Here is a 19,613-nt window from a genome sequence, read left to right as displayed (position 1 = left end):
AGAAACTGCTTTCACTGGCAGATTTTTCTATTTATTTCAAGTGAAAATGTGTTTGAAACAAATGAAAATGATCTAAAAACAAGTTCATTTTTAGGTCATGAGTCTGATTTTAAGTAGAAAGAGTTTAGTTTTGACTAGAAATGAGACATTTTGACAAGAAATCAGACAAATATTCTTGGAAAGATTTTGAGTTTTTGCAGTGTAGTTTTATATCTGATGCTTCTTACGCTGCAGGTCTCGTCGTTGTTGGGTCTGTGCGGCAGGATGAAGGCAGCACTGGTGAGTGGGCCGCTGCACAAGTCTGCAGCCTGTGTGAAGTCCAGACAGCTGGTCAAGACCACAAAGTAGTGTGTGGGGATGAGTACTGTCCCACTTACAAACCTGCATTAAAGACAAAAAAAGAATAGCGATCAGCTTTTACTCCTAACAATAGAACAAACTTCCCAAACTTTTCAGAGAGACTTTTGTTTTCCTCAAGAAAACCTCACTTTAGAGGGGAATTATGCAAGGCAGTCACTCTTTCACTGTTTTGGTCGCTTTTCTTTCTCTATGGAGCTCCTCCTACAGTTTCAGAGTACATATTTTCACTGTCATAAAAAAGCTAACCCTCCTCCATCGCCCCCGGCCATGGGCATTTGTTTTCAACGAAGCCAGTGAGAAGGCAAGCCATGGGGCGATGTCTACTGAGGTGGGATATATTACCAGGAGATTACAGATTACAGGGCATGTTTGTGTCGTAGTGCCGTAAAGCATTCCATGTTTCTCATGAGACGAGATCCGGGACACCGGGTCAGAGGCTCTGATCTTGCAAAGTGTCTTTTTGGCTGAGAGACGTTAGGTGGAAGGAAAAGTGCCTCCGCTCTCCCTGTAACAAGTTATTGAACCATCACAATTACTCTGAGGGTGTTTAAACTACGGTCAGATTCTTGCATAGTTCCTCTTTAAATTGAAATTACATGAGGGGGAAGTCAGCGATTTCCCAATGCTCTGAAACACTATTGAGTGTGACAAATGTATTCTCACTCTTTAATCTTCTCCACTGAGTCCCTGACTCCATCATAATTGTAGTCAAAGACAGGTCCGACCAGAATATTCACTCCATTTCTCTCTGTGGCAAATTTCTTCACCAGAACTTTCTGAAAGTAACTCCACACTCCTGAGAGAGACAGAGAGAGAAGAGGAGGAGACAGAGAGAGGGATGCAGTAGAGACAGAAGAAACAAGCGCTGAGTACAGGACTCAATCTATCAGTAGTGATTAGTATTGATGTGGTAAGCGGCCAAAGGTGTGATCAGGATTCCTCTCACACAGTTGAACTGTTAACACTGACTCACTCTTGAAGGCAGGATACATGGGAGCAGTGTTCGTGATCAGGACCCCATCAAACTTTCTATCTGTGGTTGATGACAGCTCTGTCGAGAACAAAAACACGGTTAGAAACTGGACCAGGCCAGAGATGATGAGCTGCTGGTAACAGTGTGATCACAGAGCTCTACAGAGTTCACTGGACTTCATGGTCTTTGTCCAGTCACGTTCTAGACTCATCTCAAGGATCATTAAATGTAACAGGAAGCAAAGTTTTCATTGAACTTCCCATAAATGCCCTTTAGACTTTTGTAAAGAAGAGATTTTAGTTTCCATTTTCTACATGATACATTTAGAGCAAGTCAATGTGAAAAAATCAATTAAAGAAAATGAAATCAAATAAGAAGCAAAGGGGTTTGAAGCTGGTGAACTCACGTGGTGGGTACAGGAAGGCGTAGCTGATCTGCTTGTTGGCTCTATAGTTGGTGCAGGACTGGCTGTAGGCCGGAGGGACTCGGCCGTCAGGTCTCACACAGTTGGACATGGCCTCAGGCAGAGGAGACACTTCTACCTGGAGAAAGAGAGCAGGGATTCAGGTCTACTGACACAAGCTCTCAAGTCTAGTGGTGCCTTGTCAGACTCTTTTGGTCTGATGAATGAGAGGGAAGAGGTTCAACTCTACTTCTGCCAGCAGGTGGTGCCAGAAGCTCCGAAAACAAAATTAACCTTTAATTTGGTCTGCAATCAGCAAAATCACAATCACAATCAGGAAAGACTGAAGTTGCCCTTAATACCGTAGCTTGATAACTAATAGTCAAACCTTACATGTTGACATTTACTAGCTGGTTAGCCTATATCAGTTACAGCAAGTCTTTGGTGTACAATAATAATTTAGAGTACCAGTTACAGGTAAGATCACTGGTGATAGTGTGGCACCAAAAAAACTTACTGACTCACAATTTTAACTTCAGTTCCATTTGTAATGATAGGAAGACAGGATACTTAATCACAGCTAAACTCACTAGGCAAGGCAAGGCAAGGCATCTTTATTTATATAGCACATTTCATACCAAGGCAACTCAATGTGCTTTTGCACTAGCGTTGTTGTTTTGTAGTTAGATTGTTAGACTCACCTGACTCTCTAAAAATCATACAGTCAGAGATTCTGATTCTATGAGGTCAGTATACGAATCAAAATATAATGGAAAGTGGGCGGAGCTATGACTGAAAATTGGTGTGCTATAACGGAAACTGGGCGGAACTATAATGGAAAGTGGGCGGGGCTATAAGAAGGAGTGGGCAGAGCTATAATGGAAATGGGGCTATAAATGAAAATGGGCGTGGTGACACCTGAAAATAAAATTGGAAGTGGGTGGGGCTTTAACTGAAAGTGGGCGGAGCTATGGCTGGAAATGGGTGTGGCATAACAGAAAGCGGGCGTGGTCACAATTTGAAGTTGGTGGGACTTTAACCGGAAGTGGGCGGGGCTATACCAGGGAGTGGACATGCTTACACTTGGGAGTGGGCGGAGTTATAACTGAAAATGAGTGGGTGGGGTTGTAACAGAAAGTGGGCGGGACTTTAACAAAAAGGTCTATAACAGGAAGTGGGCGTGGTTACACTTAGAAGTGGGCAGGGCTATAACGAAAGTAGATGAGTCAGCCTTAAAATATGAATATTACCTGATCAGGTAATATTCATATTTTACGGCTGACTCATCTACTGATAATCAAATTGACCTGATAATAAATGATTGTGTTCCCCGTTGGGATATGATGCTGAAACTTTACAGTATCCTCTAGTCAGGGCAGAGAGAGCTGGGAATGGACAGTACCTGTCTGCTGACGGTGTAGGACGTCCACAGGGACATAGACAGAGCCTCGCTGTAGCCACTGATGTAGTCGCTGTGGTGGAGGACGGTGTATTTGGTACGGAAGAGCACAGCAGGTCGACCGTACGGCAGGTTCCTGCTGTCTGAGGAGGAGGAGCAGAGAGGATGAAGATGAGCAGCACACGTTCACAACGACGCGTCTCTACATGGATATGATACAGGCCACAGGATTTTACTGTACTTGACATCATCATATATAAGTGACCTTTAATAGCATGAATGATACAGTATAATTCTCATCAGCCTCCAGACTCTATAACACCTCAGTCATGTGACACTGACCATCAATAGCTTGCCTCAGTCGCTGGTTTAGTTCCTCCACTTTGTTCTGTAAGAGACAGAGCCACAGTGACTCCAGGTTATAGCCTCGTACAAGGGTCACTTTCAAACTTCTCTGGCCCCTACTTTTTACACGCAACTGCAAAAAGATCAGAGATTGAAACAATCTCTTGCCAGAGATCTTCATGGGAATCACAGACACAGTAAAGTGAAACAGTTTGAGGCAGCAGCAGAGTCCAGTTCTAACCAGTCCAGACAGTTCATATCTCCACAGATACACTGACAGTATCTGGTCAATGATGAAAAGAGAGAGCATCTTTTCTTTGGTAAAAGAAGTTTGAGTTTGAAGATGAGTGAATGGACGTGGAGGTGAAGCTCTGCAGCAGGAAGCAAAGAGATAACAAGATGATTTCAGCTTCACAGGAAGCTGAATATCAGACATAACAAAGCATTCAGGTCAAAACAATTACTGATGACGAGTCTCATGCAGATAAGTCTGTTGTGCATAGGCTATTGCTTTATTGCCTTGTGTATTATATTGGAGTGCGAGAAAAGTGCATCTCATTATTGTCTGATCAGGTGCATTATTGTCGCACTGCAAAAAAAAAAAACTGGTTTAAAGGGATAGTTCAGTTCTTTTTTGAAGTGGGGTTGTATGAGCTCCAAATGACCATTAAGTACACTAGATGCAGTAGAAAGGTCCCTGCTCCCCTCCACTGAGAAACATCGGCACATTGTGCTGCACCAATACACAGGCAGTACACTGTTGTCAATGAGGGACCATTAATCAGCGTATTTTTGCCACCTACGAGAAGTCCCGTCTCAAAATAATACACCAGTTCAAGAGTAGGATCTAAGGTAAAAATTTACAATGCATCAGCTGGTCGAAAAATGTTCTTGTTTTATCTGGAACTAACCAACTCAGGCAGCACTCATCAGTATTCCTCCACGCAGACAGGCTCTGCAACGCGCTGCATCACTCCGCCCATCAGCTGTTTAGATCAGTGGTGTGTGAGTGATACAGCGTGTTGCGGAGCCTGTCTGTGTGGAGGAATACTGAGGAGTGCTAAAGTTCTCTCTTCTTCCAGTCACAATCATACCAATGTGCAGGCATGGCTGTAGTTGTTTACATGTGGCTGTGTAAGGTCCTGTCAACATGAGCTCAGTGCTGGGAACACAAACCTATGTAAAACAACCCCAACTATCACTGAAAACACACTCCCATGTAATTAAGAGGCATCTGGCACCTGGACAGTTTTTTTTTTTTTCAGTTTTCTTTTTTTTGGTACAAATATATCAAAAGTGGTTTGAACAACTCCTGTGAGCAATCCTTAAAGGTATAGTATGTAGGAATTCCCCCCATCTAGCGGTGCGGTTGCATATCTGAACGTATTCTTGATGTTGCATTCACGTGAAATCGGGCAGACATCAGACAGACAACAGACGCTGCATGTAACAGGATGAACAAGCCTCTATGTAAACAAGTGGTCCACCAGCATGAGGCAAAACAATACAGACATGACAATATGTTGTCATGGTGATGTGGTATTGTTTTACCGTCTTTCTCTGGTGGAGTAAAATGACATCCGGTTGGTTTGCTGACGGCCGTCTGCCTGACTGCACCTGAATGCAACACCAGTGCCTCCGTCCTTCCTCACACTACACAGTGGTGACAGTTTTAACAGGCGCTACCTGGAAAACTTTCTCCCCGAGCCGACAGCTCCGCTGAGTTTCTATGGTTACCTACGGTCACGCTGCCACTCAACGTAAAAAATGGCGATGCAACATGGCCGCCTCGGTTCGGTGCGTCGTCCCTTGTATATATTTAACGACTTGTAACAACTCATTCTAAGGTACAAGAAAGCTTTCATTTGTATGCGGGTGTGATTCGACTTCAGTGAAATACGTATTTATGAAAGACATATTTGATTTTTGCTAATAAAAAGCCAAATAAGTTACACACTGGGGCTTTAAACAAGAACCCCTCGTGATTCTTGTGCAGTCAAAACTCTCAGTCCCAGCTCAGCCATTACTGTGGTGAAAAGAAAAACACAGAAAAAACAACTGATCCAATGATCAATAAACTGATCGTGATCAAGTGGAACGGTCCTTTCGGAGCATCGCATTTGCTACAGGATGTTTATATCACAGCAGCTACTAAAACTCAGGAGATACAAGACTGATCAGGATCATTACAGATCACTGGTTTAGGAGAGCAGTGGCAGGTGATAGAAGTCATGGACGGTTTTAGTCTCACTGTTGTCATCAGTAATTAAGTGGCTGGCTGACTGACAGGCCAGGTCTATGGTCTAGACCCAGGTGAGTCGTCTCCGCTGACCTTGTCATCACAGCTGCAGCCTAGATCCTCCATGCCTGCAGGGAGCAGACCAGAGGCTGTGGGTCTAGAGACCTCCTCTGGCATGGCGGGTCTATAAAAGGGGGTCCTCAGCAGGTGGTTCAGACTGCCGTGGGTTCCATTATTGGGGGCTGGTTTTAGGCCCAGGACATCTGAAGGGGAGATGAATCAGTCAGTGAGACGCGCATCAAACTTTGCTGAGTGTACGCACGCGCCCCCGCACAGACGACATGAAGACTTACCACACATTACATTGTACAGCTCAATGTTTTCAAAGGCGGGCACTTTAGTCTTGAATCTAAACGTTGGTCCATACCCCAAAAAGATAGTCTGAAAACAAACAGATGAAAAGTCTAATCAATCCATATAATCCATCTTGCACCGAGTTCATTCATTCATTTGAGGCTCAGAAGAAAGAGGGGGCGGAAGAGGAACAGAGAGAGATGATGAATGGATAGTCACAGTACCTGCATACTGTTGATCTTGTTGTCATATCCGTGGTCACCTGCGAAACCACAGTGCCTCCTTCCCTCAGGAGCTTTCCTGGAGTAAACAGTGTGAATCAAACATCAGTATCTGGTTCCTGCACTTTGTAGTGAGATGTTAAGTGGGCTGGGAACAAACTGCTGTCCTTCTAATGACTCAGTATATCACTGTCTCCTGATGAAACGTGTCAGGCTGCTTATTTCTCTGTAACATCTGGAGGTCTTGTCCATGTTACATGCCTCGAGATAATAATAATAATAATAATAATAATAATAATAATAATAATAATAATAATAATAATAATAATAATAATAATAATAATAATAATAATAATAATGATGTCCTCTTTATATGAATAAAGTAAATAAAATTCAAATGTGTCCTTTGAAATAAAGTGTCTTCTGAGGTGTCAGTCTGCCTCTAACTGTTGTGTATCTCAGTTTCAAATGTCGGCAGTAAAAATAAAAAAGACAGAGAACACTGACTGTTCATATTGGTATTATTGTACCATATATTCATGGCTGAGCCAACTCAGATTTATCACTGAGATTTGAACACATCATTCCTGCTCTTCACTGGCGCAGGTCACACTAAATTCCAGATGTTATAGCAAACTGTAAAGGTCCTTCATGGCTGCACAGTGCACACCCATCTGACTCAGCACCCTGAGTCAGATGCCTAACCCTAACTCTACTAAATCTCTATTGAAAACCCATCTTTTATGTTTTTATGGCAGTAGCGTGGTGCACCTGTATTTACACTTTTGCTGTTGTGTATTTGTATTATGTTGTTGATTTATCAGGGAAGGTGCTTCACAAAGAAGAGTGAGTGACTGTATGATTCTGTATTCTGTTCGTATTTTATGCTAGAAATAAGGTCCAGATTGTAAAAAAAAACTGTAATTATCCTTTAATGGGTTAAACTGTAGAATACAAACATGCAGGATCTTGTTAGTACACACACACACACACACACACACAGACACACACACTTCAGTCCTCAGATGAGGACAACCTCCGTCACACACCTCAAACCACAGGCTCAAATTGAAAAACAGCCACTTTTTATTAAGTGACCATTAAAACACTACTGCTAGTTATACACCATATTATGAGTGTGTGTGTGTGTGTGTGTGTGTGTGTGTGTGTGTGTGTGTGTGTGTGTGTGTGTGTGTGTGTGTGTGTGTGTGTGTGTGTGTGTGTGTGTGTGTGTCTGTCTGTGTGTGCGTTAGGGGGGCGGGGGGGTCAGGGTAAACCCACAAGCATGCAGAAAATGTAAATGACTAGCTGACAGGGAAGTGAAACACACTCTGTTTCAGTTAGTTGGTTTGGGATTTACTGAGAGAGAGAGAGAGAGTCCATGATGAGTCCATCTGACCATCTGAGCTGCACACAACCCTCAAAGTTCTCTTCATTTAGCATCTGTCTCTCTCTCTCTCTCTCTGCATGTGTGTGTGTCTGAAACAGAGTATAGCTCTACCCAGAGGCGTTGCAACATTGCCTAGGGCCCTGAGCTGGAAGGGGCCCCCCAGGGATGGCTGACATTGGTCCATATCGGTGACAACCTGATATTGCCACTGGCTGTGTACATCGAATGTTGTGCCTAGTCAACCCAGTATCATATATAAAAGTGCAATCACCCTAGCGACATAGCAACAACAAGCAAGTGAGTGAATATGTACATTCACTGTGGCGAATATTTTGAAAATAAAATATATATTTCTCGCTACAAATATAATCAAAGGACATTTTTATGCAGAAACTACCTCATTATATTGATTTTTCCACTAAAAATGATAGAAATGTTTTTTTGTTCTCACGGCTGGAAATTTGGACGTCACGTGATTTGGACGCAAAAAAAATAGGAAAAAAATAGTCTGAAAAAATGTAACAGTCATACAATTTAAGAGCCGTTATTGTAAACCCTCTATGTTTTTACATTTTGGACCAACATAGCCAAGTTAAGTTTTATACGAGACTGAGTTGACATAGTATGCAGAATTGAATCACCAATGGTTTGGAATTTTTGGATTCATTAACAGTTAATGTTTGTGGTCCCGGTTGGGGATGGGGGCCCTCCAAGTTACCTCTTGCCTGGGGCCTCCAGAGTGTCTAGAAACACCCCTGGCTCTACCATGGTTCACCAAAACAGCATGATGGAGGTTGCACTGTCATGCACATGTAAATGCACACACACACACACACACACACACACACACACACACACAGAGCAGTGTTTGTTTTCACTCTTGCTGGTGATGACTTAGTCATGATTTACTGTGTCACTGATCGCTGCCCGAGACTTTTCACTGTTTCACATCAGAAACTTGTCAGAGCTAATTTCAGAGTCATTCATGTTTCAGCAGCTGCAGTGTGACTGAGGCCCACTCTGCTTAAACCCTCTCAGCGCTGCGCGTGTTAACGACGCAGAGATCGCAGCCCATGTTGAAATGTGTTTTAAGTGAAGCAAGATGTGCGGTACAAAGCTTCAGTGAGGGGTGGGCAGGAAACGCCACATCTACACGGCCTGTAGCTGAGGTCAGGGCAGCTGCTTGTTAGCACATGAAGCCACAAATCTAAATTACTGACACCTCCTCGTCTCGCACCTTTTAAAGCTTTGGCAGTATTTTACTTATTTGCTCCCTTTTTGTCAAAAGTAGCATAAATGAATGCTCTAAGATTATGTCACATTTGTCATGTGATGTTCTAGGAAAATAGGTTTACACATTTTGAGAAGATCGTTTTCTGCCTCAGATCTGCTGTACAAATCTTTGTCAAATCTGCGGATGAATTGATAAAGGAGAGTGTAAATCTGCCAGTTATATAAAAGCCATGTTGATTGGCCATGAGCTGAAGCTTTCAGACAGATCAGTTCAGGGTTGCATGAAGCCAGACTCATGCAACCAGCCTCCATAACCTACTGTTTGTGAAACAGTGTTACTGTAAGTAAAAAAAACAATTACTATAATAATAATAATAATAATAATAATAATAATAATAATAATAATAATAATAATAATAATAATAAATCTTCTTCTCTAATTACAGTTGTCTATCACACTGACTGTGATGTAATTGTGTCTATTTATATCATTGTTCATGTATGGTACAGTATATGTAATTATGGGCTTTTTCTAAATGTAGCATAATTTTGGTAGGTGTTTATTGATTATCTGATAAAGAACATATTATATACAGATTTGTCTATTTTTACACAACCTATGACCTGTTATGTCTTATCTCAACTTTTTACATCTTATTACTGTCTAATTTGATTCAAGCAAGTGTTCACTCTCAATCTGAAAGTACACTGGCACAGTGGGAGGGCTATCCGGAACACAATGCAAAGTCATCAAACACATAGTAATGCTAATAGCAGAAGTTAAAAAGCTCCTTTACATATGACCGCACTTCCTGTTGTAGTGATGTCATTGTACCTGGCCACGTGCCACTTCCTGTCCACCAGCAGGTGAATCTCCTCAATACGTCGGTTGTTTGCGTAGTGCAGTCTCTTGGGCAGGTGTTGCTTCAGGTACGGCTTAAAGTGCTGGTCTGTTTTCTTACACTGAAACACAACATTAGTTCTATGAAAAGCCCAGTATCACATGTCTACCTGTGTCTATGGATATTCATACCAGTGTCAGACTAGTGAGAACTATTCAGACTGATGCGTTGCGAACTGATGAAGCCCCTTGGATAAGAGGCAAAACGTCTTCCTAGACAAATAAAAGTCTACCTGTGATGCTCTACAATAGTACAGCTCTGTTATTGTATTTCACAAAATCCTCCAGTTGTTTTTAATTCATATTTCATTTGTCATTAAGCCTGATACTTACTGTTAGATTTGCAACAACAGCTTTGGGGTCATCTGGAAAAAGAAGGTAATAGAGTTTAGAAGTGAAAACTATTACCTCACTGAAGTACAACACTAAAGCATACTGAACTTAACAGAGAAAAACTTCAACACATTTCCAGTAGCAGCTGCCAAAGAGGGGTACCAGTAACTTTTTCAAGTCTCTGCATTGACAAAAAAAGTGAGGCATGTTACTGCTTTATCTATAAAGTTATATAATAAGAGAGAGGACAGAGTGGAGCATCACACGTGGCCTGAGATACTGTACAACCAGTCATGTAGTTCAGTACCAATACGCACATGGACAATGATCAGATCTAAGGCTCTTTATTCTTGGCTCTATTTTACTACTTCATGTTTGCTAATGAGCATCAAAGTGATGAATAGCTGATGATTCAGTGAAGCTGTGTGTATGCAGGAATAAGACAAATCTTAAATAATGACAGGTAAACATTGAATAAAGGTGAAAAGGGAAACTAAACCTTAAAGGGATAGTTCAACATTTTGGCAAATTGGCCCATTGCCATAATCCCTATAGTCATAGCAGTGGGTTCATTACCTTTATTTGTCAGTGTGTGCTATTTTTAGAACTAATTTTGCTGCCTCTTGGCCAGGTCGCTTTTGAAAAAGAGATTCTATATCTCAGTAAGCTTTACCTGGTTAAATAAAGGTTTAAAAAAAAGGACGGCCAAGCCAAGCCGCGAGCTGCTCAGAGCTAAGCTATGGAGGCTCATGGGATTTCTTGGTTTCCCTCAACAAACTCATCAAATACACAATCCAACAACTCCACAACGCTCTGGTGGACAAGTTGTGACCTGCACATTCACCATATAAGATAATAACGGAATGTTACGAGACGGAGTTGTTTTCGAGGTAAATACAGAGACTTCCCCTGAAGGCAACGCGCTGTTTTGCAAGAATTTACCTCTAAAACAACTCTGTCTCATAACGTTCTGTTATTATCTCATAGCGTGGTGAATGTGCAGGTCACAACTTGTCCACCAGAGCGTTGTGGAGTTGTTGGATTGTGTATTTGATGAGTTTGATGAGGGAAACCAAGAAATCCCATCAGCCTCCGTAGCGTAGCTCTGAGCAGCTCGCGGCTCTGCTCCGCCGTTCTAAAAATAGCTTGCACCAACAAATAAAGGTAACAAACCTACTGCTATGACTATAGGGATTATGGCAATGGGCCAATTTGCCAAAATGTTGAACTATCCCTTTAAACAAGAGTGAAAACAGAAAAAGAAACAGATAGGAAAAGAGTATGAGCGACTCTCTCACATTTAGGGTTGTTGGGGTATCTAGAACGTATTCTACCCAGGGCCCCTGGGACTAGGATGAAGTCATCAACATTGGTCATGTAGTTGCTGAGGTACTCGGTGCGGTCACAGTGAGCCTCCTCCATACCTGACAACACACAGGAAGTTGTTTCAGTGGAGCAGTTCTTTGTTGAGTGAGGATATGACCTTCTGTAGCAGTGTGTGTCTGTGCTGGTGTGTGTCTGTACCATGATCTCCCACCAGGATGATGTTGACACAGCGGTGCAGCTTCATCTGCTTCAGTCCGTCCATCAGCTGACCAACTATTCTGTCGATGATCCTCAGAGGGTTGTTCAGCTGGAGACCACAGAGGGAGTCAGAAATCAGCAAATACTGATCTGATTTAGGATTTCTTTTCTTTTCCTGCACTTTGAATGAAATTCACTGAGAAACAGAAACTGTTCATGGCTTTAAATGTAGCATCAGACTAAGCAGCAGATACTGGGTACTGGACTCACTTCTATGCTCATGGGCCCCATTTTGTGTCCATATGTGTCTGGTTGCTCAGAGTGCATGGCGTAGACATACGGCCTGAAACAGGACACATGACACATAACTGATATTACATTCACTTAAGTTTTTTTTGTTTTTTATCTGACTGAGAATACAAGAAAATAACTCCTTTTCAAACATCTGATGAGCTGTTGTTCTTGTGTTGTAACAATATCTCTCTGACTACAGGCCTGTAGTCCTACTAGGGACTACAGGCGGAAATTAGCAATTGTTGCTATAACCTGGCTCAAAGCATCTCTTCTTGTTTTACAAGATTAATGTTTTTTGTGCATTGTCCCTGTTTTAAATAAATAAATTCATTCATTCATTCATTCACTGCTTCTCTCTCCTTGTTCAGGTTCATTATGATCAAGTATTAAAGGTCCAGTGTGTAAAGTGAAGTATAAGTGTATAATCACTATAAAAATAAAATTTGTTTGGTTTCCCTAAACTTAAAATTCTTCTTTTATATAGACATATAGCAAGGGTCTTGCTTTAGAGAGCGTCACCATCCTGCGCCACCATGTTTGTATACGGCAGCCTGAACAGAAAATCCAGTCAGAGAGCACGTTTCACAAGGGTTCATAAATAAACCAATGAAGAAGAAGGCGAAAGGAAAGAAGAAAGAGGAAACAGCAGACATATGGTAAAATGGTTTAGATCACCTCACCTCATCGCTCAATTCTCCTGAAATACTCCAAGTGACCGCTGTAATTTAGAATCTGAACACTAGATATCACAGTTTTACCCACATTTTACACACTGGACCTCATTTGTGGAAGCTACTGACCCCCAATACCAGATAGTGAGCAAATAGACATGTCAGGCCTGATGTTGAAGACGACGTGTATGACAGAGTACAGTCACAAACTGGGTCAGACAAGAAACAGAGCTGGGTTGAATATTTTTGTTGCTTTGAGCTCTGTTTTTTATAAGTTTATTATAGCCCATTTTTACCAACAGTTTGTCTCAAAGGGCTTTAAACAGCATCATAACAACATCCTCTGTCCTTAGACCCTCACATCCACTGAGGAAAAACTCACAGGAAACAGGAAGATAAAAGACAAAAGTGGAGCAGAGAAAACATGTGAAGCTGAACTCACCTCTCTCCTTCAGGGAGGTGGAGCCACTGCAGTATGGTCAGTATCCTCCGCTCCAATGGGATGGCACTGGAAAATCAGGCAGACACACAGTGGAGAGTAATGTAACAGCTGCAGGTGACAGGCAAGCCAAACACAACAGAGTGTTTACACACTGCAAAAATTCAAAATCTTACCAAGAATATTTGTCTTATTTCTAGTCAAAATGTCATTTCTAGTCAAAATACATCTAATTATACTTAAAATAAGACTCATCACATTAAAAAGTAGCTTGTTTTTAGACACTTTTTTACTTTTTTCAAGCACATTTTCCACTTTAAATAAGTAGAAAAATCTGACAGTGGAGCAAGTTTTTCTACTTATTATTTTATTATTTTCTTACTTATTTCAATTGAAAATTAGTTTGAAACAAGTGAAAACTGTCTAAAAACAAGTTAATTTTTAGGTGATGAGTCTTATTTTAAGTGGAAAGAGATTAGTTTTGACTAAAATTGAGACATTTTGACAAGAAATAAGACAAAATATTCTTGGAAAGATTTTGAGTTTTTGCAACAGACTGCTCCTGCTCCTGCTCCTGCTCCTGCTCCTGCTCCACCGTTCTCATCAATTAAACCCTATTAAACTCCAGACTGCTCCTTTAACTGTATGAGAGCCTCATAAAGTTGAGGGTTGTGAAGTAAAACACATTTGAAGCCTCCTCACTGTTTAAAGTGTCTGAACGTCAAAGGCGGCCTGTGTGGAGATGAGGCCACCAACCATGCAGGCTGCTGGCCGTCATACAGCCCACAGCTGCCAACCATCACGTTGCCGTGCAGCGCGGCAGTTCATGTACGAGGTGGTGGGGGGTGGCATGGGGGAACAAGGAGGTGTGGTCACACTGTTCTCTCTCAGTTCAGCCTTTCCATCCATCCATCCACCAATCCCTGGTCCCCATTACCATGTCTGTCCCCACTGTGTAGCTGGAGCAGCACACTAGGGGATGTGTTGATCTTCTGGGGAGAACACAAACGTCAGCACACACTTCCACTCTCTCGGTCCCACACACACTCAATTTTTTCCTTTATTCCTCACACACCTCTGTCTGTGCCAAGTGCAAGAACAGCACTGTTAACCACACTCTGGCCCATGGGGGTCCATGGAGTGGCATGTGTATGACCCCCACTCGCAGAGGAATCCTGCGTATTTTAAACAGGCTCATTTACACAAATTGCTGTAAAAACAGCTCGGTGCTGCTCACTTCCAGCCTCCTCTGTGCTGATCAGTGTGGCTTCCTTTGTGTTCCACAAGAGAAGAAGAAGAGTCAATACATCTGCAGGAATATATATTTAAACTAGATAGTTGCTAATTGATCTTCTGTGGTCCCATCAATCATTTTTTTACAATACAAATGACATGCTAACATTCAACCAATTCAGTGTTACATTAGATAAATGGACCAGTATCTGTGCGTTTACTAGAGATGTGCGGTTTGCGGGCACATCCGCGGAGTCCGCAGATAAACCATGGGTCGGGCGGATGACATGACGAAAAAATATATTTTAATTAGATTCGGGCGGGTGGCGGTTGAACCAATTAGGAAAAATATCTACATATATATATATTAGATATACAACAACGGGCAGATGGCGGGCGGGTGTGGCTTTGAAAAAACGTTGGTTCGGGTGGATGGCGACTTTTGTGATGCGGTTGCAGATTAAATAATTGCCTATCCGTGCATCTCTAGCGTTTACCTTTACTTTGGCGCACATCTGCAGCTATAGTTCCAACATAATCTTTTTCGGAAAGTGGCGGTATTACAATCAATGAATTATGGCGTTTAATACTGCGATTAATTGTGAAAACAAGTAATCGTGACATCCCTAAAATTGACAAACAGTATTGACTAAGCATAGAGTACTTCAACCTTGCCAATGTATGTATTGATTGAAATCAGTTTAAATACTTGAGCTTTGCTGTTGTCACCTATAGCCTAATGATCGGTTAACCTGTTGAATTAGTGATTTGAGTGTTGAACAAAGAAAACACCTTTGTTCCCGTCCCCCACACATCACATGTGGTTGGTCTTGGAGGCCATTTGGTTGTAACTCCCTTTGTCTCAGGACAAAGCAACCATCCTCCATCTTTTCCACTGTCTGAGGTCACACTTCACAGACACATGGTCACACACACACATGGTCATACACTTTCACCAAAACGCACGCACGCACACACACACGTGTACATAGTGTATGTAGCTTGTCTTGGTTTTATGTTTTGTTATTCCATTTTCCAGAAGTGTCCAATAAACTTCCTTGAAACTTTGCTCGTCTGTTATATTGTACAATAGTGAGTATTAAACAAGGTTCTATATTAATAGTTAGCACACCCTTATGAGACTGACTTTGGTACATTGGCTGTCTGGTGCCCCGAGGTGGATTTAATAAAATTAAATCCCATTAATAATTTTTACAGTAATTATTAATATTTTGGTATTGATATTTTACTAATTTGATAGCCAATAACCCTCTTAATAATAATAATTTATTTATAGAGTGTTAATCACAACATTTTGGTGCCCCCGTGTGAGGCATCTTAATAAATTATCATTATAGTTGTGCCAGAGCACAACAAGAACGTGACCTCCATTACCGCCATCACACAGTTTGCAGACTGAGTTGAAGACTGACAGATACGTAGGTGTGGTGTCTATAGTACTGGACTGTTCTCGTGAAGATCAACCCTCACCCACAGTCACAGGTGACAGAAAGAATGAGATCAACGTGTGTGAGTGCGTGTGTGAGCACTTACATAGGCCAGAAGAAGGTGGCAGCCTTAAGTCCCTGTTTGAGCGCCGTGATCCAGATCTAGGAAATAAAGCAAAGTTTTATTCCTCTGTCATAGCTCATTAGACATGTGTGAGAAGGACAGAGAATCACATTTTAAGGTTATTCCAGGTGGTATGGTAAAGCAGGTGTATAGGCCCAAATGCAGCACAGAGTTTAACCAAAGCTCTTTGTTTTGCTTGTTTTACTGAGGAAGAAACTGGAGCTGGCAGGTAAATCCAGGTGAAGTTGGTCCTGAGCTGGAGGCTCTGGCTCAGTGAGCTAATACAGAACTCTAAGCTCATTAACTTATTACTGATACATACGTCTATGTTCTTAACACAAGGAACCAACTCTACAAATACTGTAAGTCACTGGTCAAGAGCTGTATAGGAGCCCAGGTGATAAGTGAATGTCCAGGCAACTCATGCAGATGGATAACATTGGTGTTAACGTTGATACGCTGGATGCGTCTCAGTCTACATGAACACAGAGTGAAAGCAGTTTGTTCTGAGGAGAGACCGAAGGAGTCAGCCAAACCTGAGGCTAGAAAACATGTGACAGCTGAACAGTTTCAACAGTGTGATTAACTTCAAACGTCTCCAGGCTGGATTACAGCCTGTGGCTCAACATGCTGTGGTTTAAGATGTGGCTGCTCCACACACACAGCATGGTGAATTTAATATCTGCACCGGCTGGCAGAGTATGCTGGCAAGCGCCTTGCGCCGCTGCCATGGCAACACAAGTGCACGTGCGACTTATTTAAGTGCAGTCCATGCTTTCTCCTCTTCTTCTAATTATACTGTTTGTCTATACATCTTACATGTGATGTTATCTACAGTTTTTCACAATCACTCAAATGTTTCCTGAAACCTTCTCTGCTTTTCTCAAAGTGGTTTACACAAATTCAATAGTCAAACTATTTTCACCAAATCTTTGACTCTTCTTGCAAAACCAACAGGCACCTCAAGACTATTTTATCTGTCCTCAGAATCAAACTCTGTTTTTAGATCATACAAGCCAATCAAGATAAAAGCACCACAGGTCATTTATTTACACACTAAAGAGAAGAATGGAAACCATGTTAGAGCTGAACAGAAAAATGGTATTTTATATTTTCTAAAAAAAATATTCACAGCTCAACAACAGCTGAAACTGAAAGAGAAACTGCTTTTAGTTTTGCAAAAATGTGACATGAGACTAACTGCTGATAATTGTTTATGGTTTCACCAAAAGAGTGAGTGATTTGATAAATGGCTTCAGGCACCAGAGGAATTTAGTGTTTCAGCAATTCGGAAAAAATGTAACATCAGACCTGTGGCCCTGACAGAACTGAGTGTTCCTAACCCAGTTTTTATTAATAACATATCAGCATCTGTCATTAATCAATAGATGATAAAGCCTATCAGACTGGGTTTGTTAGATCTGGGCCTTGCTGGTCTCTTTGCAGCTGCCTTCAAAGGAAAAGATCTGGTGTCTGATCTGTGACCTGACAGATTAACGTCACTGTGTTGACGAAGCACAGATGGAGAGGAGAGGAGAGGAGAGGAGAGGAGAGGAGAGGAGAGGAGAGGAGAGGAGAGGAGAGGAGAGGAGAGGAGAGGAGAGGAGAGGAGAGGAGGAGTCAGGACTGACCGGTTGTCCTCCCCACCACCGATGATTTAGCTTCTCTCTGCTCCTCAGGGTGAAGGTTGCATCAAACACCGGGTCATACATGGAGTTACCAATGATCCCATGAGACTCTGGGTATAACCCCTGGAAAGAAAAAATGAAAATCACTATTTTTATAATTCCAGAGACTGAAGCTTCATTTTCATTTATTCAAATATCATTGTACCTGGTACCTGATGGTTATGGGTCTAATGGTGCGTTCCAGGCTTTTGAACCTGTAAGTCACGACTTCAAGTCACCAGTTATGAGTTTGTAGCGTTCCAGGCAAGTTACGAGTTACAACTGGGAACAAGTACGATCTAGTACAAGTTCACAGGTGGGAAGTTACGAGTTTGACTGTACGTTCCAACGGGTAACCATAGGAACAGGTCGGAAAAACACCTGGAACGCACCATAACACCTCCATCAGTTTCATGTAGAACACTGACCACATTTGAACTCATGCATGGTCATTATATTTCAATGTTGTGTAGTTGCCTACATCTAACTTCTTTGATCTTCTTGAATTGATCAGTGTTTCCGTTCTGTACCTATAGCTTCAACAGGGGAGGTGTAGTTTGATCCTGCCTGTGACTACCAATTAATTCTTCTGACTGCCAGATGTCCAGTCTCAAGCTGTGGATATAAAACACAGCTCTCACCTGATTTCATAGCTGAGCTTTGAATATATAAATATGGAAGAGGACCGCCCAGCTCTCAGTTTGTTTGGTCGCATTAGGATATAAATCAGAATCCGACATTCCAGTCGTGTTCTGTTAGCCAGCTGCAGTTGTCGCTTGCATTATTACCCAGATGCAAGGGCTTTCCATCTGAGCAAGTGGCAGGCTGAGATTAGGAATTTGTTTGTTTGATGGTATCTGATGGCACCCGGCTGCTGCCACGATCCACAATGGCAGCAGGAGGGTTTACCTGACTGGCTAGCTTGTTGTATTTTTGTTTTCACAAGCTAAAGTCCTAGTCCAAGTAAGACAGTGCTGCTGTGCGCCTCTTGTTGGGATTTGGGATGGTGCTTTGCCTTTGGGGAAAAGCATCATCTGCAAAAGCTCAATGTCCCTGGATACTGAGGGAACTACACCAACATGCTGTTCACTCAACTGACTGGGTCAGCACTTCTGTCAATGTAAACCCAGAGTTTCCCATTTCAGGGTTTATCAACAAAGAGTTTTAAGGTTAAAGACAGAGCTCAGTAAACCTCCTTCCTGTGGAGCCCAGAACGCTTTTGGCACATGGCACCTTCACGCTTGGGCCAATATTCAATAATATTGGATGTTGTGATAATGTTGTCTAACCCTTGTTTCACTACTTCACTCACTGTACACTGAAAGGAAAACTTTCCAAAAACAAAAGAAAAGAAAAGAACTAAAACAAACAAAAAAGAAAACAAAAAATGAATAAATAACAACAATATAATTGTGATTTATGATAATATCATACTGGGACCACATCAAGACATTAGCTTTAATGGATAATGGAGCCTTACTGTAGCCAGTGAGTAGAGGTTGGGGAAGGTTTTGGAGGGATAAACAGGTCTCATGTACGGAGCATGAGTTCCACATGTTCCTGAAAATGAGAACACAACAGAACAAATGACTCAGGCACCTACAGTACAGTACTACTGACACCACAGTGATTGCTCCACATGATAATACAAATCTCTAAATCCACACTGTAGTCTTACTGAGTTTGTTGATGTTGGGTATGACAGTGTTTCCTCTCTTCACATAAGAAGCTCTGAATCCATCCACTGACAGAATTATGAGTGGCGGACGCACAAACCTGCAAACGCACAAAGTCACATCAGGAAACCAAAATGTTGAAATTAAGTTGAATCCTCAACAAATCATTTAAATATGAGTCAGACAGAAAAGGTCTGTCTGCAGTCACTGATAGAACTCTACAACTCAGCCTTTCAGAGGGAAATGTATCTTAACATTATCACTTGTGTGTTAGAGCTGTAACATACCCAGCTGGACATTCAGGGCTCTTGATCTCCTCACACTCATCCTGCAGCCACGAACTGTCTCCTTCAACAACAGTCAGAGGGAGATTTAAAGGGATACGC

At 41.9% G+C, this 19,613-nt stretch overlaps 1 protein-coding gene across 2 annotated transcripts in view; it reads right to left on the bottom strand.

Annotated features, from left to right (window-relative positions):
• The window catches only part of enpp2 (ectonucleotide pyrophosphatase/phosphodiesterase 2), a 31,354-nt gene that overhangs the window by 1,383 nt on the left and 10,358 nt on the right, over positions 1–19,613 (bottom strand). The window contains exons 5-24 of one of the 2 annotated variants that reach the window (XM_085803385.1): positions 19,515–19,575; positions 19,230–19,327; positions 19,032–19,111; positions 17,516–17,635; positions 15,867–15,922; positions 13,083–13,148; positions 11,946–12,018; positions 11,676–11,784; positions 11,450–11,575; positions 10,152–10,183; positions 9,753–9,880; positions 6,298–6,373; positions 6,073–6,160; positions 5,813–5,982; positions 3,478–3,613; positions 3,139–3,278; positions 1,740–1,875; positions 1,334–1,411; positions 1,024–1,156; positions 228–381 (exon numbers count right to left, since the gene is read on the bottom strand). In XM_085803385.1, coding sequence (XP_085659511.1) covers positions 228–381; positions 1,024–1,156; positions 1,334–1,411; positions 1,740–1,875; positions 3,139–3,278; positions 3,478–3,613; positions 5,813–5,982; positions 6,073–6,160; positions 6,298–6,373; positions 9,753–9,880; positions 10,152–10,183; positions 11,450–11,575; positions 11,676–11,784; positions 11,946–12,018; positions 13,083–13,148; positions 15,867–15,922; positions 17,516–17,635; positions 19,032–19,111; positions 19,230–19,327; positions 19,515–19,575 — 2,060 coding nt within the window. The remainder of the gene's footprint in view (positions 1–227; positions 382–1,023; positions 1,157–1,333; positions 1,412–1,739; positions 1,876–3,138; positions 3,279–3,477; positions 3,614–5,812; positions 5,983–6,072; positions 6,161–6,297; positions 6,374–9,752; positions 9,881–10,151; positions 10,184–11,449; positions 11,576–11,675; positions 11,785–11,945; positions 12,019–13,082; positions 13,149–15,866; positions 15,923–17,515; positions 17,636–19,031; positions 19,112–19,229; positions 19,328–19,514; positions 19,576–19,613) is intronic. The other variant, XM_085803386.1, reaches the window with a different exon arrangement.

This window comes from Trachurus japonicus, chromosome 16 (assembly GCF_045865225.1).
Source record: "Trachurus japonicus isolate A0001 chromosome 16, Traja_1.0".
Classification (NCBI taxonomy): Eukaryota; Metazoa; Chordata; class Actinopteri; order Carangiformes; family Carangidae; genus Trachurus; species Trachurus japonicus.
The sequence above is the reverse complement of the archived record's forward strand: the minus strand, read 5'-3'. Positions and strand labels throughout refer to the sequence as shown.